Consider the following 25802-nt stretch of genomic DNA (forward strand, 5'->3'; position numbering starts at 1 on the left):
TAGGAGTACCGGAACCGAGTCAATGTGCAGGAGTACCAGGTAGTAACGAGACTATATAGGAGTACCAGGTAGTAACGAGACTATATAGGAGTACCGGGACAGAGTCAATGTGCAGGAGTACCAGGTAGTAACGAGGTTATATAGGAGTACCGGGACAGAGTCAATGTGCAGGAGTACCAGGTAGTAACGAGACTATATAGGAGTACCGGGACAGAGTCAATGTGCAGGAGTACCAGGTAGTAACGAGGTTATATAGGAGTACCGGAACCAAGTCAATGTGCAGGAGTACCAGGTAGTAACGAGGCTATATAGGAGTACCGGGACCGAGTCAATATGCAGGAGTACCAGGTAGTAACGAGACTATATAGGAGTACCGGGACCGAGTCAATGTGCAGGAGTACCAGGTAGTAACGAGGCTATATAGGAGTACCAGGTAGTAACGATACTATATAGGAGTACCAGGTAGTAACGAGACTATATAGGAGTACCAGGTAGTAACGAGACTATATAGGAGTACCGGGACAGAGTCAATGTGCAGGAGTACCAGGTAGTAACGAGGCTATATAGGAGTACCAGGTAGTAACGATACTATATAGGAGTACCAGGTAGTAACGAGACTATATAGGAGTACCGGGACAGAGTCAATGTGCAGGAGTACCAGGTAGTAACGAGGCTATATAGGAGTACCGGAACCAAGTCAATGTGCAGGAGTACCAGGTAGTAACGAGACTATATAGGAGTACCGGGACAGAGTCAATGTGCAGGAGTACCAGGTAGTAACGAGGTTATATAGGAGTACCGGGACAGAGTCAATGTGCAGGAGTACCAGGTAGTAACGAGGCTATATAGGAGTACCGGGACCGAGTCAATATGCAGGAGTACCAGGTAGTAACGAGACTATATAGGAGTACCGGAACCAAGTCAATGTGCAGGAGTACCAGGTAGTAACGAGGCTATATAGGAGTACCAGGTAGTAACGATACTATATAGGAGTACCAGGTAGTAACGAGACTATATAGGAGTACCGGGACAGAGTCAATGTGCAGGAGTACCAGGTAGTAACGAGACTATATAGGAGTACCGGAACCAAGTCAATGTGCAGGAGTACCAGGTAGTAACGAGACTATATAGGAGTACCGGGACAGAGTCAATGTGCAGGAGTACCAGGTAGTAACGAGGCTATATAGGAGTACCAGGTAGTAACGAGGCTATATAGGAGTACCAGGTAGTAACGAGACTATATAGGAGTACCGGGACCGAGTCAATGTGCAGGAGTATGAGGTAGTAACGAGGTTATATAGGAGTACCGGGACCGAGTCAATGTGCAGGAGTACCAGGTAGTAACGAGGCTATGCAGGAGTACCAGGTAGTAACGAGACTATATAGGAGTACCGGGACAGAGTCAATGTGCAGGAGTACCAGGTAGTAACGAGGCTATATAGGAGTACCGGAACCAAGTCAATGTGCAGGAGTACCAGGTAGTAACGAGACTATATAGGAGTACCGGGACAGAGTCAATGTGCAGGAGTACCAGGTAGTAACGAGGTTATATAGGAGTACCGGGACAGAGTCAATGTGCAGGAGTACCAGGTAGTAACGAGGCTATATAGGAGTACCGGGACCGAGTCAATATGCAGGAGTACCAGGTAGTAACGAGACTATATAGGAGTACCGGAACCAAGTCAATGTGCAGGAGTACCAGGTAGTAACGAGGCTATATAGGAGTACCAGGTAGTAACGATACTATATAGGAGTACCAGGTAGTAACGAGACTATATAGGAGTACCGGGACAGAGTCAATGTGCAGGAGTACCAGGTAGTAACGAGACTATATAGGAGTACCGGAACCAAGTCAATGTGCAGGAGTACCAGGTAGTAACGAGACTATATAGGAGTACCGGGACAGAGTCAATGTGCAGGAGTACCAGGTAGTAACGAGGCTATATAGGAGTACCAGGTAGTAACGAGGCTATATAGGAGTACCAGGTAGTAACGAGACTATATAGGAGTACCGGGACCGAGTCAATGTGCAGGAGTATGAGGTAGTAACGAGGTTATATAGGAGTACCGGGACCGAGTCAATGTGCAGGAGTACCAGGTAGTAACGAGGCTATGCAGGAGTACCAGGTAGTAACGAGACTATATAGGAGTACCGGGACCGAGTCAATATGCAGGAGTACCAGGTAGTAACGAGACTATATAGGAGTACCGGGACAGAGTCAATGTGCAGGAGTACCAGGTAGTAACGAGGCTATACAGGAGTACCAGGTAGTAACGAGGCTATATAGGAGTACCAGGTAGTAACGAGACTATATAGGAGTTCCGGGACCGAGTCAATGTGCAGGAGTATGAGGTAGTAACGAGACTATATAGGAGTACCAGGTAGTAACGAGGCTATATAGGAGTACCAGGTAGTAACGAGGCTATATAGGAGTACCAGGTAGTAACGAGGCTATATAGGAGTACCAGGTAGTAACGAGACTATATAGGAGTACCAGGTAGTATCGAGGTTATATAGGAGTACCGGGACCGAGTCAATGTGCAGGAGTACCAGGTAGTAACGAGACTATATAGGAGTACCGGGACTGAGTCAATGTGCAGGAGTACCAGGTAGTAACGAGACTATATAGGAGTACCAGGTAGTAACGGGGCTATATAGGAGTACCAGGTAGTAACGAGGCTATATAGGAGTACTGGCACCGAGTAAATGTGCAGGAGTACCAGGTAGTAACGAGACTATATAGGAGTACCGGGACCGAGGCAATGTGCAGGAGTACCAGGTAGTAACGAGGCTATACAGGAGTACCAGGTAGTAACGAGACTATATAGGAGTACCAGGTAGTAACGAGACTATATAGGAGTACCAGGTAGGAACGAGGCTATATAGGAGTACCAGGTAGTACCGAGGCTATATAGGAGTACCAGGTAGTAACGAGACTATATAGGAGTACCGGGACAGAGTCAATGTGCAGGAGTACCAGGTAGTAACGAGGCTATATAGGAGTACCAGGTAGTAACGAGACTATATAGGAGTACCAGGTAGTAACGAGACTATATAGGAGTACCGGGACCGAGTCAATGTGCAGGAGTACCAGGTAGTAACGAGACTATATAGGAGTACCAGGTAGTAACGAGGCTATATAGGAGTACCAGGTAGTAAAGAGACTATATAGGAGTACCAGGTAGTAACGAGACTATATAGGAGTACCGGGACCGAGTCAATGTGCAGGACTACCAGGTAGTAACGAGGCTACAGAGGAGTACTGGGACCGAGTCAATGTGCAGGAGTATGAGGTAGTAACGAGGTTATATAGGAGTACCAGGTAGTAACGAGGTTATATAGGAGTACCAGGTAGTAACGAGGTTATATAGGAATACCAGGTAGTAACGAGGCTATATAGGAGTACCAGGTAGTAACGAGGTTATATAGGAGTACCGGGACCGAGTCAATGTGCAGGAGTACCAGGTAGTAACGAGACTATATAGGAGTACCAGGTAGTAACGAGGTTATATAGGAGTACCGGGACCGAGTCAATGTGCAGGAGTACCAGGTAGTAACGAGACTATACAGGAGTACCAGGTAGTAACGAGACTATATAGGAGTACCGGGACCGAGTCAATGTGCAGGAGTACCAGGTAGTAACGAGACTATACAGGAGTACCAGGTAGTAACGAGACTATATAGGAGTACCGGGACCGAGTCAATGTGCAGGAGTACCAGGTAGTAACGAGACTATACAGGAGTACCAGGTAGTAACGAGACTATATAGGAGTACCGGGACCGAGTCAATGTGCAGGAGTACCAGGTAGTAACGAGGCTATATAGGAGTACCAGGTAGTAACGAGGCTATATAGGAGTACCAGGTAGTAACGAGGCTATATAGGAGTACCAGGTAGTAACAAGGCTATATAGGAGTACCAGGTAGTAACGAGGCTATATAGGAGTACTGGGACTGAGTCAATGTGCAGGAGTACCAGGTAGTAACGAGGCTATATAGGAGTACCGGGACAGAGTCAATGTGCAGGAGTACCAGGTAGTAACGAGACTATATAGGAGTACCAGGTAGTAACGAGGCTATATAGGAGTACCAGGTAGTAACGAGGCTATACAGGAGTACCAGGTAGTAACGAGGCTATATAGGAGTACCAGGTAGTAACGCGGCTATATAGGAGTACCGGGACCGAGTCAATATGCAGGAGTACCAGGTAGTAACGAGACTATATAGGAGTACCAGGTAGTAACGAGGCTATATAGGAGTACCAGGTAGTAACGAGACTATATAGGAGTACCGGGACCGAGTCAATGTGCAGGAGTATGAGGTAGTAACGAGGTTATATAGGAGTACTGGGACCGAGTCAATGTGCAGGAGTACCAGGTAGTAACGAGGCTATACAGGAGTACCAGGTAGTAACGAGGCTATACAGGAGTACCAGGTAGTAACGAGACTATATAGGAGTACCGGGACCGAGTCAATATGCAGGAGTACCAGGTAGTAACGAGACTATATAGGAGTACCGGGACAGAGTCAATGTGCAGGAGTACCAGGTAGTAACGAGGCTATACAGGAGTACCAGGTAGTAACGAGGCTATGTAGGAGTACCAGGTAGTAACGAGACTATATAGGAGTACCGGGACCGAGTCAATGTGCAGGAGTATGAGGTAGTAACGAGACTATATAGGAGTACCAGGTAGTAACGAGGCTATATAGGAGTACCAGGTAGTAACGAGGCTATATAGGAGTACCAGGTAGTAACGAGGCTATATAGGAGTACCAGGTAGTAACGAGACTATATAGGAGTACCAGGTAGTAACGAGGTTATATAGGAGTACCGGGACCGAGTCAATGTGCAGGAGTACCAGGTAGTAACGAGACTATATAGGAGTACCGGGACCGAGTCAATGTGCAGGAGTACCAGGTAGTAACGAGACTATATAGGAGTACCAGGTAGTAATGGGGCTATATAGGAGTACCAGGTAGTAACGAGGCTATATAGGAGTACTGGCACCGAGTCAATGTGCAGGAGTACCAGGTAGTAACGAGACTATATAGGAGTACCGGGACCGAGGCAATGTGCAGGAGTACCAGGTAGTAACGAGGCTATACAGGAGTACCAGGTAGTAACGAGACTATATAGGAGTACCAGGTAGTAACGAGACTATATAGGAGTACCAGGTAGTAACGAGGCTATATAGGAGTACCAGGTAGTAACGAGACTATATAGGAGTACCAGGTAGTAACGAGGCTATATAGGAGTACCAGGTAGTAACGAGACTATATAGGAGTACCGGGACAGAGTCAATGTGCAGGAGTACCAGGTAGTAACGAGGCTATATAGGAGTACCAGGTAGTAACGAGACTATATAGGAGTACCAGGTAGTAACGAGACTATATAGGAGTACCGGGACCGAGTCAATGTGCAGGAGTACCAGGTAGTAACGAGACTATATAGGAGTACCAGGTAGTAACGAGGCTATATAGGAGTACCAGGTAGTAACGAGACTATATAGGAGTACCAGGTAGTAACGAGACTATATAGGAGTACCGGGACCGAGTCAATGTGCAGGACTACCAGGTAGTAACGAGGCTACAGAGGAGTACTGGGACCGAGTCAATGTGCAGGAGTATGAGGTAGTAACGAGGTTATATAGGAGTACCAGGTAGTAACGAGGTTATATAGGAGTACCAGGTAGTAACGAGGTTATATAGGAATACCAGGTAGTAACGAGGCTATATAGGAGTACCAGGTAGTAACGAGGTTATATAGGAGTACCGGGACCGAGTCAATGTGCAGGAGTACCAGGTAGTAACGAGACTATATAGGAGTACCAGGTAGTAACGAGGTTATATAGGAGTACCGGGACCGAGTCAATGTGCAGGAGTACCAGGTAGTAACGAGACTATACAGGAGTACCAGGTAGTAACGAGACTATATAGGAGTACCGGGACCGAGTCAATGTGCAGGAGTACCAGGTAGTAACGAGGCTATATAGGAGTACCAGGTAGTAACGAGACTATATAGGAGTACCGGGACCGAGTCAATGTGCAGGAGTACCAGGTAGTAACGAGACTATATAGGAGTACTGGGACCGAGTCAATGTGCAGGAGTACCAGGTAGTAACGATACTATATAGGAGTACCAGGTAGTAACGAGACTATATAGGAGTACCGGGACAGAGTCAATGTGCAGGAGTACCAGGTAGTAACGAGACTATATAGGAGTACCGGGACCGAGTCAATGTGCAGGAGTACCAGGTAGTAACGAGGCTATATAGGAGTACCAGGTAGTAACGAGGCTATATAGGAGTACCGGGACCGAGTCAATGTGCAGGAGTATGAGGTAGTAACGAGGCTATATAGGAGTACTGGGACCGAGTCAATGTGCAGGAGTATGAGGTAATTGAAGTAATATGTACATGTAGGTCAGGGTAGAAATGACTAGTGTATCAGGATAGATAATAAACAGAGTAACAGCAGCGTATGTGAAGAGTATGTGTGAGTCATCAATATGCATATGTGTGTTTTGTATGTGTGAGCGTGAGTGTGTGTGTATGAGTGTGTGTGTATGAGTGTGTGTGTATGAGTGTGTGTGTATGAGTGTGTGTGTATGAGTGTGTGTGTGTGTGTGTGTGTGTGTGTGTGTGTGTGTGTGTATGAGTGTGTGTGTGTGTATAGAGCAAGAGTGTCAGTGACAATAAAAAAGGGGGATCAATGCAAATCGTCCAGGTAGACATTTGATTAAATGTTCAGCGGTCTAATTGGTTGCGGTAGAAGCTGTTCAGAAGCCTTCTGGTCCCAGACATGGCGCTGCGATACACTTGCAGTGCGGTAGCAGAGAGAGCAGTCTATGACTTGGGTGGCTGGAGTCAGACAATTTTTAGGGCCCTATGACACCGCCTGGTATAGAGGTACTGGATGGCAGGGAGCTCGGAACCAGTAATATACTGGGCCGTACGCACTACCCTCTGTAGCGCCTGACAGTCGGATGCCAAGCAGTTGCCATAACAAACGGTGATGCAGCCAGTCAGGATGCTCTCAATGTTGCAGCTGTATAACTTTTTGAGGATCTGAGGGCCCATTCCAAATCTTTTCAGCCTCCTGAGGGGGAAAAGGCATTATCGTGCCCACTTCACGACTGTGTTGGTATGTTTGGACCATGATAGATCCTTTGTGAGTAACTTGAAGCTCTCGACCTGTTTCACTACAGCCCATCGATGTGAATGGGGGCGTGCTCGACCCTCCGTTTCCTGTAGTACAAGATCAGCTCCTTTGTCTTGCTGACATTGAGGGAGAGGTTGTTGCCTTGGCACCACATAGCCAGATCTCTGACCTCCTCCCTATAGGCTGTCATCATCATCGGGATCTGGCCAACCACCATCATGTCGTCGGCAAACTTAACGAATGTGTTGGAGCCTTACGCGGCCACAAAGTCATGGGTGAACAGGGAGTACAGGATGGGACTAAGCACGCACCCCTGAGAGGCCCCCGTGTTGAGGGACAGTGTGACAGATGCGTAGTTACCTACCCTCAAAACCTGGGGGCGGCCCGTCAGGAAGTACAGGATCGAGTTAAAGAGGGAGGTTTTCAGTCCCAGGGTTGCGTCATCTGTGGATCTGTTGGGGCGGTATGCAAATTGGAGTGGGTCCAGGTTGTCTGGGATGATGGTGTTGATGTGAGCCATGACCAGCCCTTCAAAACTTTAATGGCCACAGATGTGAGTGCTACGGAGCAATAGTCATTTACACAAGTTACCTTCGTGTTCTTGGACACAGAAACTATGGTGGTCTGCTTGAAACATGTAGGTATTACAGATTGGGTCAGGGAGAAAATGTCAGTGAAGACACTTGCCAACTGATCAGCGCATACTCGGAGTACGCTTCCTGGTAATCTGTCTGGCCCTGCGGCCTTGTGAACGTTAACTTGTTTAAAGGTTTTACTCACATCAGCTACGGAGAGCGTGATCACACAGTTGTCCGGAACAGCTGGTGCTCACATGCATGGTTCAGTGTTGCTAGCCTCGAAGCAAGCATAAATGCATTTAGCTCTGGTAGGTTCACATCACTGAGCAGCTCACGGCTAGGTTTCCATTTGTAAATCGGTGATAGTTTGCAAGCCGTGCCGCATCCAACAAGCGTCAGAGCCAGTGTAGAAGGATTCTATCTTAGTCCTGTATTGAAGCTTTGCCTGTTTGATGGTTCGTCTGAAGGCATAGCGGGATTTCTTATAAGTGTCCAGATTAATGTCCCGCTCCTTGAAATTGGCAGCTCTAGCCTTTAGCTCAGTGCGGATGTTGCCTGTAACTTTGTATGCGTCTCTGTGTGTGGAGTAAAGGTGATCTAGAGTTTTTTCGCCTCTAGTTGCACAGATGACAAGCTGGTAGAAATTAGATCAAACGGATTTCAGTTTTCCTGTATTAAACTCACCGGCCACTAGGAGTGCCGCCTCTGGGTGAGCATTTTCTTGTTTGCACATGGCTCTATACAGCTCATTGAGTCGTAATGCTAGCATAAGTTTGTGGTGGTAAGTAGACAGCTATGAAAAATACAGATAAACTCTTGGTAAATAGTATGGTCTACAGCTTATCATGATGCATAGAAAACAAACTCAAAGACAGAAGCAGGAACTGGAACAACTAGGAATAGGACTAGATGTAATATTCATGCATCCAAAACAAAGTAAACAATAAAAAAACTAGGTGGTACTGGTGGTGACTGGGTACTAGGTGGTACTGGTGGTGACTGGGTACTAGGTGGTACTGGTGGTGTTATCGGTGAATGGGTACTAGGTGGTACTGGTGGTGACTGGGTACTAGGTGGTACTGGTGGTGACTGGGTACTAGGTGGTACTGGTGGTGACTGGGTACTAGGTGGTACTGGTGATGTTATTGGTGACTGGGAACTAGGTGGTACTGGTAGTGACTGGGTACTAGGTGGTACTGGTGGTGTTATTGGTGACTGGGTACTAGGTGGTCCTGGTGGTGTTATTGGTGACTGGGTACTAGGTGGTACTGGTGGTGACTGGGTACTAGGTGGTACTGGTGGTGTTATTGGTGACTGGGTACTAGGTGGTCCTGGTGGTGTTATTGGTGACTGGGTACTCGGTGGTACTGGTGGTGACTGTGTACTAGGTGGTCCTGGTGGTGTTATTGGTGACTGGGTACTAGGTGGTACTGGTGGTGACTGTGTACTAGGTGGTCCTGGTGGTGTTATTGGTGACTGGGTACTAGGTGGTACTGGTCAGGTTATTGGTGACTGAGTACTAGGTGGTACTGCTGGTGACTGGGTATTAGATGGTACTGGTGGTGTTATTGGTGACTGGGTACTAGATGGTACTGGTGGTGTTATTGGTGACTGGGTACTAGATGGTACTGGTGGTGTTATTGGTGACTGGGTACTAGGTGGTACTGGTGTTGACTGGGTACTAGGTGGTACTGGTGGTGACTGGGTACTAGGTGGTACTGATGGTGTTATTGGTGACTGGGTACTAGGTGGTCCTGGTGGTGTTATTGGTGACTGGGTACTCGGTGGTACTGGTGGTGACTGTGTACTAGGTGGTCCTGGTGGTGTTATTGGTGACTGGGTACTAGGTGGTACTGGTGGTGACTGTGTACTAGGTGGTCCTGGTGGTGTTATTGGTGACTGGGTACTAGGTGGTACTGGTCAGGTTATTGGTGACTGAGTACTAGGTGGTACTGCTGGTGACTGGGTATTAGATGGTACTGGTGGTGTTATTGGTGACTGGGTACTAGATGGTACTGGTGGTGTTATTGGTGACTGGGTACTAGATGGTACTGGTGGTGTTATTAGTGACTGGGTACTAGGTGGTACTGGTGTTGACTGGGTACTAGGTGGTACCGGTGGTGACTGGGTACTAGGTGGTACTGATGGTGTTATTGGTGACTGGGTACTAGGTGGTCCTGGTGGTGTTATTGGTGACTGGGTACTAGGTGGTCCTGGTGGTGACTGGGTACTAAGTGGTCCTGGTGGTGTTATTGGTGACTGGGTACTAGGTGGTACTGGTGGTGACTGGGTACTAAGTGGTCCTGGTGGTGTTATTGGTGACTGGGTACTAGGTGGTACTGGTGGTGTTATTGGTGACTGAGTACTAGGTGGTACTGCTGGTGACTGGGTACTAGATGGTACTGGTGGTGTTATTGGTGACTGGGTACTAGGTGGTACTGGTGGTGACTGGGTACTAGGTGGTCCTGGGGTGGCAGGGTATCGGTGGGTACCCAATCACTGGGGCGGCAGGGTAGCCTCGTGGTTAGAGCGTTGGACTGGTGGTGTTATTGGTGACTGGGTACTAGATGGTACTGGTGGTGTTATTGGTGACTGGGTACTAGATGGTACTGGTGGTGTTATTGGTGACTGGGTACTAGGTGGTACTGGTGGTGACTGGGTACTAGGTGGTACTGGTGGTGACTGGGTACTAGGTGGTACTGATGGTGTTATTGGTGACTGGGTACTAGGTGGTCCTGGTGGTGTTATTGGTGACTGGGTACTAGGTGGTCCTGGTGGTGACTGGGTACTAAGTGGTCCTGGTGGTGTTATTGGTGACTGGGTACTAGGTGGTACTGGTGGTGACTGGGTACTAAGTGGTCCTGGTGGTGTTATTGGTGACTGGGTACTAGGTGGTACTGGTGGTGTTATTGGTGACTGAGTACTAGGTGGTACTGCTGGTGACTGGGTACTAGATGGTACTGGTGGTGTTATTGGTGACTGGGTACTAGGTGGTACTGGTGGTGACTGGGTACTAGGTGGTCCTGGGGCGGCAGGGTATCGGTGGGTACCCAATCACTGGGGCGGCAGGGTAGCCTCGTGGTTAGAGCGTTGGACTAGTAACCGGAAGGTTGCAAGTTCAAACCCCCGAGCTGACAAGGTACAAATCTGTCGTTCTGCCCCTGAACAGGCAGTTAACCCACCGTTCCTAGGCCGTCATTGAAAATAAGAATTTGTTCTTAACTGACTTGCCTAGTTAAATAAAGGTAAAATAAAAAATAAATAAAAAGGTGGTACTGGTGGTGTTATTGGTGACTGGGTGCTAGGTGGCACTGGTGGTGTTATTGGTGACTGGGTACTAGGTGGTCCTGGTGGTGTTATTGGTGACTGGGTACTAGGTGGTCCTGGTGGTGTTATTGGTGACTGGGTACTAGGTGGTCCTGGTGGTATTATTGGTGACTGGGTGCTAGGTGGCACTGGTGGTACTGGTAGTGTTATTGGTGACTGGGTACTAGGTGGTCCTGGTGGTGTTATTGGTGACTGGGTGCTAGGTGGCACTGGTGGAGACTGGGTACTAGGTGGTACTGGTGGTGTTATTGGTGACTGGGTACTAGGTGGTACTGGTGGTGTTATTGGTGACTGGGTGCTAGGTGGCACTGATGGAGACTGGGTACTAGGTGGTACTGGTGGTGTTATTGGTGACTGGGTACTAGGTGGTCCTGGTAGTGTTATTGGTGACTGGGTGCTAGGTGGCACTGGTGGAGACTGGGTACTAGGTGGTACTGGTGGTGTTATTGGTGACTGGGTACTAGGTGGTACTGGTGGTGTTATTGGTGACTGGGTACTAGGTGGTCCTGGTGGTGTTATTGGTGACTGGGTACTAGGTGGCACTGGTGGTGTTATTGGTGACTGGGTACTAGGTGGTCCTGGTGGTGTTATTGGTGACTGGGTACTAGGTGGTCCTGGTGGTGTTATTGGTGACTGGGTACTAGGTGGTCCTGTTGGTGTTATTGGTGACTGGGTGCTAGGTGGCACTGGTGGTGACTGGGTACTAGGTGGTACTGGTGGTGTTATTGGTGACTGGGTACTAGGTGGTCCTGGTGGTGTTATTGGTGACTGGGTGCTAGGTGGCACTGGTGGTGACTGGGTACTAGGTGGTACTGGTGGTGTTATTGGTGACTGGGTACTAGGTGGTCCTGGTGGTGTTATTGGTGACTGGGTGCTAGGTGGCACTGGTGGAGACTGGGTACTAGGTGGTACTGGTGGTGTTATTGGTGACTGGGTACTAAGTGGTACTGCTGGTGTTATTGGTGTCTGGGTACTAGGGGTACTGGTGGTGTTATTGGTGACTGGATACTAGGTGGTACTGGTGGTGTTATTGGTGACTGGGTACTAGTTGGTACTGCTGGTGGCTGGGTACTAGGTGGTACTGGTGGTGTTATTGGTGACTGGGTACTAGGTGGTACTGCTGGTGACTGGATACTAGGTGGTACTGGTGGTGTTATTGGTGACTGGGTACTAGGTGGTACTGGTGGTGTTATTGGTGACTGGGTACTAGGTGGTACTGCTGGTGTTATTGGTGACTGGGTACTAGGTGGTACTGCTGGTGTTATTGGTGACTGGGTACTAGGTGGTACTGGTGGTGTTATTGGTGACTGGATACTAGGTGGTACTGGTGGTGTTATTGGTGACTGGGTACTAGGTGGTACTGCTGGTGGCTGGGTACTAGGTGGTACTGGTGGTGTTATTGGTGACTGGGTACTAGGTGGTACTGCTGGTGACTGGATACTAGGTGGTACTGGTGGTGTTATTGGTGACTGGGTACTAGGTGGTACTGGTGGTGTTATTGGTGACTGGGTACTAGGTGGTACTGGTGGTGTTATTGGTGACTGGGTACTAGGTGGTACTGCTGGTGACTGGATACTAGGTAGTACTGGTGGTGTTATTGGTGACTGGGTACTAGGTGGTACTGGTGGTGTTATTGGTGACTGGGTACTAGGTGGTACTGCTGGTGACTGGGTACTAGGTGGTACTGGTGGTGTTATTGGTGACTGGATACTAGGTCATCCTGGTGGTGTTATTGGTGACTGGGTACTAGGTGGTACTGCTGGTGACTGGATACTAGGTGGTACTGGTGGTGTTATTGGTGACTGGATACTAGGTGGTCCTGGTGGTGTTATTGGTGACTGGATACTAGGTGGTCCTGGTGGTGTTATTGGTGACTGGATACTAGGTGGTCCTGGTGGTGTTATTGGTGACTGGGTACTAGGTGGTACTGCTGGTGAGTGGGTACTAGGTGGTACTGCTGGTGACTGGATACTAGGTGGTACTGGTGGTGTTATTGGTGACTGGGTACTAGGTGGTACTGCTGGTGACTGGATACTAGGTGGTACTGGTGGTGTTATTGGTGACTGGGTACTACGTGGTACTGGTTGTGTTATTGGTGACTGGGTACTAGGTAGTGACTGGGTACTAGGTGGTCCTGCTGGTGACTGGATACTAGGTGGTACTGGTGGTGTTATTGGTGACTGGGTACTAGGTGGTACTGGTGGTGTTATTGGTGACTGGGTACTAGGTGGTACTGCCGGTGACTGGGTACTAGGTGGTACTGGTGGTGTTATTGGTGACTGGGTACTAGGTGGTACTGTTGGTGACTGGATACTAGGTGGTACTGGTGGTGTTATTGGTGACTGGGTACTAGGTGGTACTGGTGGTGTTATTGGTGACTGGGTACTAGGTGGTACTGGTGGTGTTATTGGTGACTGGGTACTAGGTGGTACTGCTGGTGACTGGATACTAGGTGGTACTGGTGGTGTTATTGGTGACTGGGTACTAGGTGGTCCTGGTGGTGTTATTGGTGACTGGGTACTAGGTGGTACTGGTGGTGTTATTGGTGACTGGGTACTAGGTGGTACTGGTGGTGTTATTGGTGACTGGGTACTAGGTGGTACTGGTGGTGTTATTGGTGACTGGGTACTAGGTGGTACTGCTGGTGACTGGATACTAGGTGGTACTGGTGGTGTTATTGGTGACTGGGTACTAGGTGGTACTGCTGGTGAGTGAGTGGAAAACACACAAAAGGGCAACAATGATAAACACACACCAACGTGATGCTGACCAGACCCGGACCCAACACAAGTCTATATCCCCTCACATAGACACAGAACACACACACTGACCAATCTCCAACACACGAAAGAGGGAGACACAGAAAGAGAGAGAGACACAGAAAGAGAGAGAGACACAGAAAGAGAGAGAGACACAGAAAGAGAGAGAGACACAGAAAGAGAGAGAGAGAGCGGCAACGAGAGACAACGGCAGAGAGAGAGAAAGGGAGAAGAAAGCGAGATACAGAAAGGGAAAGGGGGGATACCTAGTCAGTTGTACAACAATGTATTCTACTGAAATGTGCCTTCCGCATTTCACCCAACCCCTCTGAATCAGAGAGAGAGAGAGAGAGAGAGAGAGAGCCCGAGGGCAGTTAAGTTCCCAGGTGATACCACAGTCTGAACATGTTTTATCGTCTTGCTCCTGTCAGAGTCTGTCTGATGACTTATGGCTCCAGGTATAAGTTGCCCTCAGGCACAGATTTAGGACCAGCTGTCCCTCCCACACCCCAACTTTTACCACGAGGAGGAGTAAACACAAAACCGACCCTAGATCAGCATCCATTCAACTTCCTAGTCCTGCGTATGGGACTCAGTGTCTGTCTCCTTCAGAAGAGAGTGAGACTGAGACTCTAAAGGCTGTGACTCCTCATGTCCAGTCACTTATTCACTCAGCCACCTGATCACTCACTGATGCTCAACACATCATCTACACATCTGAGCAGCAGAGTGGAGATGTGGCTACCCTAGTGATCAATCTCCCCCCTGATGATACGTTCATTTGATTCAAGTGTTGGGAAATAGGAACACGGCTGTCACTAATGACGTGGACGGATACATCATGTAGTATCCAGAGTGGAAGCAGACCAGAGGTTAGGTTAGGTTAGTTTAGACTGAATCAGATGCATTAACGAACATGAAATCACACACGCGCACACACACGTTCTGGCTCGGAGGGAATGTATTGTGTCACTTCTCCCCCCCCCATCTGGAGTGGAGCCTTTTCATCACTGCATTAATCAAAACTTTTATAGACATCACACACACACACACTGAAGGGGATTTGGGCTTTGTGTTAGGGAATCAGGCAGCCATTACAGGAGAATGACATCATCCCTCTATGAACCAAGCAGACCTTAACGATTGAAAGAGTCCAGTGGTGTGTGTGTGTGTGTGTGTGCGCGTGTGTGTATGCACAGTGCTGCTCACGCACCGGGACACACACTTCTGTTTGAATGTGTCTTGGCTGTGTTTTGTGTGGAATATGAAATCATAATATAACGGTCCAATGTGAATCATTTGAAACTAAACAAAGTAGTGCTGACGACTTCATTACCAGCAAGTACCCAACTGTCATACTTGAGTTAAAGTAACGATACCTTAATAGAAAATTACTCAAGAAAAAGTGAAGGTTACCCAGTAAAATACTACTTGAGTAAAAGTTGAAAAGTATTTGGTTTTAAATATACTTAAGTATCAAAAGTCAAATGTAATTTCTCAAATATACTTAAGTAAAAGTATAAATAATTTCAAATTCCTTACGTTAAGCAAACCAGACGGCACCATTTCCTTGTTTTAAAAAAAGTTAGGGATAGCCATGGGCACGCTCCAACACTCAGATATCATTTAGAAACTAAGCACGTGTTTAGTGAGTCTGACAGATCAGAGGCAGTAGGGATGACCAGGGATGTTTTCATGATCAGTGTGTGAATTAGAGCATTTCTCTGTCCTGCTAAGCATTCAAAATGGAACAAACACTTTTGGGTGTCAGGGAAAATGTATGGAGTAAAAAGTTAACCATTTTCTTTAGGAATGTGATGAAGTAAAAGCAAATGTTAAGCAAAAATATAAATAGTAAAGTACAGAAACCCCCAAAAAACGACTTAAGTACTACCTTCAGGTATTTTATTCTACTGCAACGGACACTGAAACAGTACTCAGAGGAATTCAGTGCTCTGTGCCTGTAGTTGCGTTGTCCAGTCAATATGAACCACTGTGTATTGGATGAAGGTGAACATAATGACTGTAATACGTGGTGGTGATCGAGCGGGTGACTCACATGGAGCGATGTCAACATAGAGAGGGTCAATGTTGTGTAGCAGCTCCAGTCTGGGTGAAGCGTGACCTTTACTGGAAGACAAAGAAACAACAGTCACGACACACTTTCAGTCCGTCTCTCGACTGAAGGGTCTGGAAATCTACGTTCATAAAGCGGTCCCAGGCTTTGACCACACTGGACCACAAGGTGACCGCAGCGTGTGCTAGTACACAGCAAGAATAACTTGCTGTGCTACAAAGTATGTAGAAAAGATAATGGCTCTGCAGTGCATTCGGAAAGTATTCCAACCCCTTCACTTGGTCCACATTTTGTTACGTTACAGCCTTACTCCAAAATAATCCCCCCCCCCACACACACACACACACACACACACACACACACACACACACACACACAATCTCACAGTTCCATGGAGAAACTTGACCACACCCCCTGCTACACCCACCGCCTAAGCCCCTTTTTTGACCCAGAACCCCCCCCCCCCCCCTACACACACACACACACACACACACACAAACAATCACACAGCACTCAAAGCAGACTGGGACCATAAAAGACAAACAAACAAACAGGCATGTGTTTCAGTAGCCAATAGGGCCAAGGACACACGACGACACGTACACAGTCAAAACACACCAGACAAAAGGTCATGAAACAGCCAGGTGGCCAGCCACAGCCAATAGGAGAGAAGGCTGGACTGAGAGCAGTTGTTTGTGGGTAACCACAGGCTGTGGGTTTCTGCTGCAGGCCTCAATTCAACCCACTTTCATTGTGTCTGCTTTTAGTTTACGAATCTAATGTGTCACTCACGCAGAATCAAGGCAATGATCGCCTTAGTGATTTTGAAAGCTTCTGGCTAGCTTATGTAAGTCTTGTCCTGGACACCGACCCCCTTTAAGTGGTCAATGACTTTATGACTTGTACGATAAGTCAGGAGTGACAGAGTAAGAGAGGGACAGGCGCTATAGAGGGAGGGAGGGAGTTGGGGGAGAGAGAGAGAGATAGAGAGAGAGTAAGAGAGAGAGAGAGAGAGAGAGAGAGAGAGAGAGAGAGAGAGAGAAAAGGAGCGACTCCAAATTTGTGTGAAAATGAGTGATGGAATTTCTTTCTCTTTGAAGTCCCATCGTCCCGGTAACAAAGAGCTTATTGAAAGACCAGAGAGGGAGACAGATTGGTCAGGGGGGAGGGAGGCAGGAAAATAAGAGAGGAGGAGGAAAGGGGAGAGGAGAGGAGAGAGGAGCTGTCAAACACAAGGAAATATTTGACCTGATCTGAGACGTATGAAACTCCTGAAGTGTCTGGCCAGAGTGTAGGACAGACTCACATAAACAACTCAGAAATGATGACACGGTGCGCACACACACCCCCCACTCCAGGCTTACCTGATAGCGTTCCACACATTATAGCCGTCCAGTGGCTTCGTCCCATCGGTCGATCCCCCGGCCAGGCCCACCAGTGTCGGCAGCCAATCAGAGATGTGTATGAGTTGGCGGCTGACAGTCCCAGGTTGATTCAGCAGCGGGCTAGTTACGAAGCCAACGCCCCTAACCCCACCCTCCCACAGTGACCACTTCCTTCCTCTCAGAGGCCAGTTAGAACCCCCCGCCAGAGTCTGACCCCCGTTATCTGGAGAGAGAGAGAGAGAGAGAGAGAGAAAGAGAAAGGCAGAGAAAGGGACGTCATTCTACTGAAAAGTGTATTATAATGTTTACGTAAATGCATTTTATAGAAAGTTTGATTTGATTCTGATTGCATATCACTGACAGAGGGTAAGAAAGAATCGCTCTCCACTGATTACAGCAAGGCAGCCATTTTATTACAGATTATGGGTGTCATTGTCAAGTAACTGGAGAGCCAAACCAAAGCTACCTTTCAACTCCTCCTCATAAAAACACTGTTTGTTCTTTCCCATTCCACTGACTGATGCACAAATGACACATCAATTCCAAGATGACACATTGAATTCACCATGAGAGTACAGCGTGCTTGATAAGCCCTACTTACCAACATGACTTGATCTAGGAGTTCTGGGGGGATTCGTATAGTGAGGCCTAACAGTGATGCCAAGTGGATTCATCCCATGAACAACACAGTGGTTAGACCTCTGAAGCACAACGCTCACAGAGGAACTCCCTCAGGCAGAGAGACGGGAGGGAGGTGGAGATGAAACATGGCCACCGTTTCTTAGATTGAGGAACTTCCTGGAAGCTGCGAGTCATGGTGGGTTGTTCGACCAATGGCCACGTGTCTTGGGGTTAGGGTTCATGGAACTGATCCATACACAAAAGGTTGTTTGATGACTAAGTTCTAGCTTTCCAAATACATAAAACGTTTTTTTTTTTTTATTAAGCAAATTTGTCTCCCTCTTCCTGTGTCTTTTTATTTGTCTATGCTTCTCAGACAGACAGTCATCCTCCCTAGAGGCCAGTCCAGTATAAACAAAATAGACCATTGACCCTGGGCTCTCCCTGCGCTAGAGTGAGGAGAGGGGGAGGAAAAGAGGGGAAGAAAAAGAGAGGAGCGCCATGTGAGTTCAGGAAGTAGTCTCTGCAGCTTCCAGGCTGTTCTCAAAAGGGAGCCCTCTCTTCACTAATTCATTTTCAAACTGTTTCTGCTCCTTCTCTATGCCAGCTCTCGCCCTCTTTCCTTCTCTCTCTCCAACTCTTACTCACACACCCGCTCCTATCCTTTCTCTCTCACACCCTCTCCCTCTCTTTCCCGTTCTCCCTCACAGACTCGCTCCTATCCTTTCTCTCTCACACCCTCTCCCTCTCTTTCCCGTTCTCCCTCAGACTCGCTCCTATCCTCTCTCTCACACCCTCTCCTTCTCTTTCCCGTTCTCCCTCACAGACTCGCTCCTATCCTTTCTCTCACACCCTCTCGCTCTCTTTCCCGTTCTCCCTCACAGACTCGCTCCTATCCTTTCTCTCTCACACCCCCTCGCTCTCTTTCCCGTTCTCCCTCAGACTCGCTCCTATCCTTTCTCTCTCACACCCTCTCGCTCTCTTTCCCGTTCTCCCTCACAGACTCGCTCCTATCCTTTCTTTCTCCCCAGCTCTCTCTTACAGTAAGACCCCAGTGCGCCAGTTTGCTAACAGAGAGTTTCATCGCTAAGGAATCTCTCTGAGTGCTCCTCCAAACGTTTCTAAACCGTGTGTTTATGTCTGAACAGGGCTGGGGTGAGACATACTATGTAGGCCGTTAGTTAGCTCACACACTGTGACTCAGCAAGCAGTAAGCCTTGATGGGGCATGAAATAGTAATGATTCATTCACAGTGTATTCTCGACTAAAGAGCAAAACCATGAATATACAGGTTTTATCACCTCGACTCCCTCACAAACATCATTCTCTATATGTAAAAGCTTTTGGGGGGGAAACACAGAAGACAAGTCACAATCTTTGCCCAACAAGCAGAGTTTAATGGTAAGGGTTAAGATGCGAACTAGTGAAGCAGGCCACATACCTGAGCCCACCACAGACACAAACCTCTCCCCTACCCCTTATAGCATTGTTCCTAACTTCTAATAAGCCTGTAAAGTCATGCTACTCCGAACGGGAAAAAAAACGTTACCCCCCCCCTCCCTTCGAAGCTGCATCTGACTAGACACAAACCATTAACAGGCCCAGATTTAGAGGAATCCAACCAGCCTCTCTGCTGTATCACACACTCAAATGGCAACATAGAATCAATGGGTGACACAAGCATCTATTGTTATATGGATCCATCTTCCTATCAACCAAAACCCAGTGCTGGGAATAGTGGTATGTATTGACCAGTGCTCCTCCTACATAATGTTAAAGGGGGCCTCTACACTGGTAAATTAGGTCAATGTTGGTAGATTTCTGATTACACACCCATTGCCTTTAACAGTAGGCCTCCACGGCACATCTTGACTTCCCCCTGCTCACTGCTCACACTTGCCTGAGGGTCTGCGGCTGCTGGGAGCCGCTCAACTCAGGACTGTTTCCGTTTCCTAATGGCTCCCAGCTGCGTGATAAGGCTCCTCTACAGAGACGGAACAAACCCCAGTCAGATACAAGGACATGCTGACCTCTAGTGGTAACTCTGGAAATGACTGAAATTGTTCAGACTGTCAGCATGGTATGAGTTTAGGGTGCGAGACACCTGAAGCGATGAAAATAATACCTGCTGGAACTATGACACACCACAGATGATGGTGACTCGTCCGCTCTGGTGAATCAAAAAATGCAATGCAGCTCGTTCAACTGGCTGTGTAGCGCAGTGCAGAGAACAGAGTAAACATAGGATTTATCCACTGTCACTTTAAAGCCAAACTTCCCAGCTACTCCTGTCCCTCCATGTGAACTGTGCTCTGTGGTGCTGATGGAAAATTCTCTGTGTCCTGCCCGGAGACATTAAGAGTGATTACTCCGTCTTTAACTGCTCACAGAGTTGGGATCTGTTCACGTCTGACACTTCATAAAAACCCAGTGTTCCACAACCAAATGTAAACTACAGAGAGTGGAGAGAGTCACAAACACACACACACGAAGCAGAAGAAAACAGCCTAAAAGATAACCTGTACACACTGGGGGAAAACAACAACTGGCATTCAGGGGGACCGATTAACACCCACACCCCAGCAACACAACATGTTCCTGTCGATGGGGAAAGAGAGAGGGCCAGAATAAGTGAGACCTCAGCAGACCTATAAACATTCATTCACAGGATATGAGGCAGATAAACCATTCTAACTCTGTCCTCCAGGGTCCGGGATGAATCCTGCTTCATAGGGTTTTCAAGGTAAGCACAAAGCACTGTTTGCTGTTGACTCAAGTGTGGGAAGGTTCAGGGACTCTATAAAATGTCTCTGTCTGAATTCAACCGTACACACACAAGCTCTTGTTATGTACCTGTAGAGAAGACCAGCACAGTGTTGTCCCAGAGGCCGGTCTCCTGCAGTGCCAGCGTAATGTTGCCCACAGCCTCGTCCATAGCGGACACCATACCAGCATACAGCCTGCGGTTCGGGTCCTTTATGAAACTGTAGGGGGCGACGTAGCGCTCTGGAACTTGTAGAGGGGCGTGGACCGCTTGAAGAGCCACGTAGAGGAAGAGGGGCTGCAAGACAGGACAGGACAGGAGAACACACACCGGCCATGAATATTATTCTAGTCTCGCTTCATTTTTCAAGGCTACACAGAGGAAGAAGGACAGAAAGACTGTGTGGGCGTGTGTGTGTGTACCGTTACCTTTTTGGAGTTGTGTTTAGCGATGATGCTGGTAACCCGGTCAGTAAACAGCTGAGTGGAGTAGGTCCCTGTGTATCCCGTAGCAACCTCCTCCCCCTCTCTCAGGTCCAGGGCACAGCGGGTCACGTTCAGGAGAGGGACATGACTGCAGCGCTGGTGACTGAAGTAGTCCTCACTGCCTGTCAGATAGCCTGGTGGGGACGGAGTGACAGACACAGGGGGGAGAGGGGGACAGAAGTGGAACAGACAGGTTTAGTCCAATATCTGAAATAATGTAAGACAATAAATACCCTATATTGAGTACATGGTTCAATCTTGATGTACCTGAACTGTTCACAGTGCTTTCAAGTGTGCAATGGTGTGAATCTGATGTTACACACAGACGTGTGGCGAGCCCTAGCCACATCCTGATGAAGACATAACCGATCATGAGATGTAAGTGAAGTGAAATGGAGGACGGCTCACACGACCGTGTGCAAAAAGTGAACGTGTGTCATTTTCATCACTAGTTTCTTATTCCCAGTAGCATACCTAAGAGAGGCAACATGGTCTGTCTGTGTCTGTGTGTGTGTGTGTCTGTGTGTGAGCTGACAACCTACCGAAATAGGAGTCGAACCCTCTGCGTGTTGGCAGGCAGTCTTTGCGGTACATGCCCAGGTGCCACTTTCCCACCATGTGGGTGGCATAGCCTGCCTCTCTCATCAGCTGTGGCAGCAGCTTCTCATCCAGGGGGACACAGTAGGGCTGGCACGGCCAGATGATCTGGTGCTGCATGCCTGTGTGGATCTGACAATCAAAGCCACAGACTTAGATAGACATCACATTATTGTGTCTGTTCTATTATGGCGTCTGCGAGAGCTTGGCAGTGCCATTGAGGCCATCTCCATTTTGAAGTAGTCCATTTTATTGTTTTACTACTTCTAAGAGTTAGCAAACAAACTTGTAGTTTGTTGTTTGCAGTGGCGTAAAGTACTTTAGGTAAAAATACTTTTAAGTACTACTTAAGTCGTTTTTGGGGGTAACATATACTTCACTACATACTTTTTACTCCAAACATTTTCCGTGAAACCCAAAAGTACTCGTTACATTTTGAACACTTAGCAGGACAGGAAAATGGTCCAATTCACTCACTTATCAAGAGAACATCCCTGGTCATCCCTACTGCCTCTGATCTGGAGGACTCACTAAACAGAGAACATCCCTGGTCATCCCTACTGCCTCTGATCTGGAGGACTCACTAAACAGAGAACATCCCTGGTCATCCCTACTGCCTCTGATCTGGAGGACTCACTAAACAGAGAACATCCCTGGTCATCCCTACTGCCTCTGATCTGGAGGACTCACTAAACAGAGAACATCCCTGGTCATCCCTACTGCCTCTGATCTGGAGGACTCACTAAACAGAGAACATCCCTGGTCATCCCTACTGCCTCTGATCTGGAGGACTCACTAAACAGAGAACATCCCTGGTCATCCCTACTGCCTCTGATCTGGAGGACTCACTAAACAGAGAACATCCCTGGTCATCCCTACTGCCTCTGATCTGGAGGACTCACTAAACAGAGAACATCCCTGGTCATCCCTACTGCCTCTGATCTGGAGGACTCACTAAACAGAGAACATCCCTGGTCATCCCTACTGCCTCTGATCTGGAGGACTCACTAAACAGAGAACATCCCTGGTCATCCCTACTGCCTCTGATCTGGAGGACTCACTAAACACACATGCTTCTTTTGTCAATGATGTTCGAGTGTGCCCCTGGCTATATGCAAAATAGAAAAACAAGACAATGGTGCCGTCGGGTTTGCTTAATATAAGGAATTTGAAAACATTTATACTTTTACTTTTGACACTTAAGTATTTGAGCAATTGCATTTACTTTTGATACTAACGTACATTTTAAACCAAATACTATTTCAAGTAAACTTTCACTTGAGCCATTTTACTCAAGTATGACAATTGGGTGCTTAGGTGTTGGTAATGTTCTCTAGTTGTGCCGTGATTGGCTCAGCGCTCTGTCACTCATGGGGACACTACGTCACCACCAAGTCTAACGGTAGAGCTCGAAAATTCAATCCCCCTGGGCGCTGCCATAGAGTTACATTAGAAGTGCCCATCCAAGAAGGCTCAAGGTAAAATAACGTCAAATCACGTTATATTTACAGTAGCTTTGATTGGATTGATCATGGCAACATCATACTTTCAAAATCTTAGCTAGCAGTCATCTACTGGCAAATTCTTTTTAATCCTTGTCAGATGAAGAGAAATTATAGATAAAATGTATCGTTGCTTATCGGCCATTGGAATTAAACATTACACAACAAGTTGGAAATCGCAAAGTCAACAATGAGTGGTTTGGAAGGAATCTGTGGCTAACTGCAAGCACTGAAAAGCAATCACTAGCCTGCTATTCAGTGGAGTGTCTGTGTGGTCCCAAGTCTGGGTTTAAGGGACTCTTTTCCAAGCTTAAAATGATAAACATTCAACATTGGCCATGCTGTTAATGAAGCACTCAAAACAACTGGGAACTCTGAACTGGGAACTCTGACTTCAGTGAGTTCAAGACAACTGGGAACTGGGGTAAAATGAGCTCCGACTGGGAGGATATGTTTGGAACGGTCATCCAACCGGGAATTGTAAATCCAGAACCCGGGCCTCTTTCTAAAGCTACGACCTGAGATCACTGACGTCGGCGAGATTCAACCTTGTTTTTCTTCCAGAGTTCCCAGTTGTCTTGAAAGCACCCTAAATCCAGAGAATGACAGACTTTGATGACAAAGTTTGCCCACGAAGGACAGCCGCACCATCTTCCAGTTCAAGTGAGCACAGCACAAGGTGAGTCCAAAATTGAACTGTATGCTCTTGCATAAATGTTGCAATACGCCAGGGAGATATGCATACAGTTTGATGTATTTAGATCTTATCTGTCGGAAAGTTATCAGTTTGTCTCTGTGAATGGTTTGTCCTCTGACAAATCAACTGTAAATTTCGGTGTTCCTCAAGGTTCCGTTTTAGGACCACTATTGTTTTCACTATATATTTTACCTCTTGGGGATGTTATTCGAAAACATAATGTAAACTTTCACTGCTATGCGGATGACACACAGCTGTACATTTCAATGAAACATGGTGAAGCCCCAAAATTGCCCTCGCTAGAAGCATGTGTTTCAGACATAAGGAAGTGGATGGCTGCAAACTTTCTACTATTAAACTCGGACAAAACAGAGATGCTTGTTCTAGGTCCCAAGAAACAAAGAGATCTTCTGTTGAATCTGACAATTAATCTTAATGGTTGTACAGTCGTCTCAAATAAAACTGTGAAGGACCTCGGCGTTACTCTGGACCCTGATCTCTCTTTTGAAGAACATATCAAGACCATTTCGAGGACAGCTTTTTTCCATCTACGTAACATTGCAAAAATCAGAAACTTTCTGTCCAAAAATGATGCAGAAAAAATGTATCCATGCTTTTGTCACTTCTAGGTTAGACTACTGCAATGCTCTATTTTCCGGCTACCCGGATAAAGCACTAAATAAACTTCAGTTAGTGCTAAATACGGCTGCTAGAATCCTGACTAGAACCAAAAAATTTGATCATATTACTCCAGTGCTAGCCTCTCTACACTGGCTTCCTGTCAAAGCAAGGGCTGATTTCAAGGTTTTACTGCTAACCTACAAAGCATTACATGGGCTTGCTCCTACCTATCTCTCTGATTTGGTCCTGCCGTACATACCTACACGTATGCTACGGTCACAAGACGCAGGCCTCCTAATTGTCCCTAGAATTTCTAAGCAAACAGCTGGAGGCAGGGCTTTCTCCTATAGAGCTCCATTTTTATGGAACGGTCTGCCTACCCATGTCAGAGACGCAAACTCGGTCTCAACCTTTAAGTCTTTACTGAAGACTCATCTCTTCAGTGGGTCATATGATTGAGTGTAGTCTGGCCCAGGAGTGGGAAGGTGAACGGAAAGGCTCTGGAGCAACGAACCGCCCTTGCTGTCTCTGCCTGGCCGGTTCCCCTCTTTCCACTGGGATTCTCTGCCTCTAACCCTATTACAGGGGCTGAGTCACTGGCTTGCTGGGGCTCTCTCATGCCGTCCCTGGAGGGGATGCGTCACCTGAGTGGGTTGATTCACTGTTGTGGTCATCCTGTTTCAACTGACCTGAGCCCTAGGACCATGCCCCAGGACTACCTGACATGATGACTCCTTGCTGTCCCCAGTCCACCTGGCCATGCTGCTGCTCCAGTTTCAACTTCCACCTGACTGTGCTGCTGCTCCAGTTTCAACTGTTCTGCCTTATTATTATTCGATCATGCTGGTCATTTATGAACATTTGAACATCTTGGCCATGTTCTGTTATAATCTCCACCCGGCACAGCCAGAAGAGGACTGGCCACCCCACATAGCCTGGTTCCTCTCTAGGTTTCTTCCTAGGTATTGGCCTTTCTAGGGAGTTTTTCCTAGCCACCGTGCTTCTACACCTGCATTGCTTGCTGTTTGGGGTTTTAGGCTGGGTTTCTGTACAGCACTTTGAGATATCAGCTGATGTACGAAGGGCTATATAAATAAATTTGATTTGATTTGATTTGATGGATACGTTCGATAAATCCAATGTTTTCACCACACAGAACGCACTGCAACTGCCTCTGCAAACCAATGCTGCAAGGCAAACGCAGCGTTCCATTGGAAGTTAATGTACTT

General features: G+C 47.5%; 1 protein-coding gene across 1 annotated transcript in view; it reads right to left on the reverse strand.

The window, feature by feature from the left end:
- The window catches only part of arsb (arylsulfatase B), a 43886-nt gene that overhangs the window by 15880 nt on the left and 2204 nt on the right, over positions 1–25802 (reverse strand). The window contains exons 2-6 of the mRNA XM_020466154.2: positions 21699–21885; positions 21100–21290; positions 20761–20968; positions 17266–17509; positions 15884–15954 (exon numbers count right to left, since the gene is read on the reverse strand). Of these exons, the coding sequence (XP_020321743.1) occupies positions 15884–15954; positions 17266–17509; positions 20761–20968; positions 21100–21290; positions 21699–21885 (901 nt within the window). The remainder of the gene's footprint in view (positions 1–15883; positions 15955–17265; positions 17510–20760; positions 20969–21099; positions 21291–21698; positions 21886–25802) is intronic.

The sequence above is a fragment of the Oncorhynchus kisutch genome, linkage group LG29 (genome assembly GCF_002021735.2).
Source record: "Oncorhynchus kisutch isolate 150728-3 linkage group LG29, Okis_V2, whole genome shotgun sequence".
NCBI classification, from domain to species: domain Eukaryota; kingdom Metazoa; phylum Chordata; class Actinopteri; order Salmoniformes; family Salmonidae; genus Oncorhynchus; species Oncorhynchus kisutch.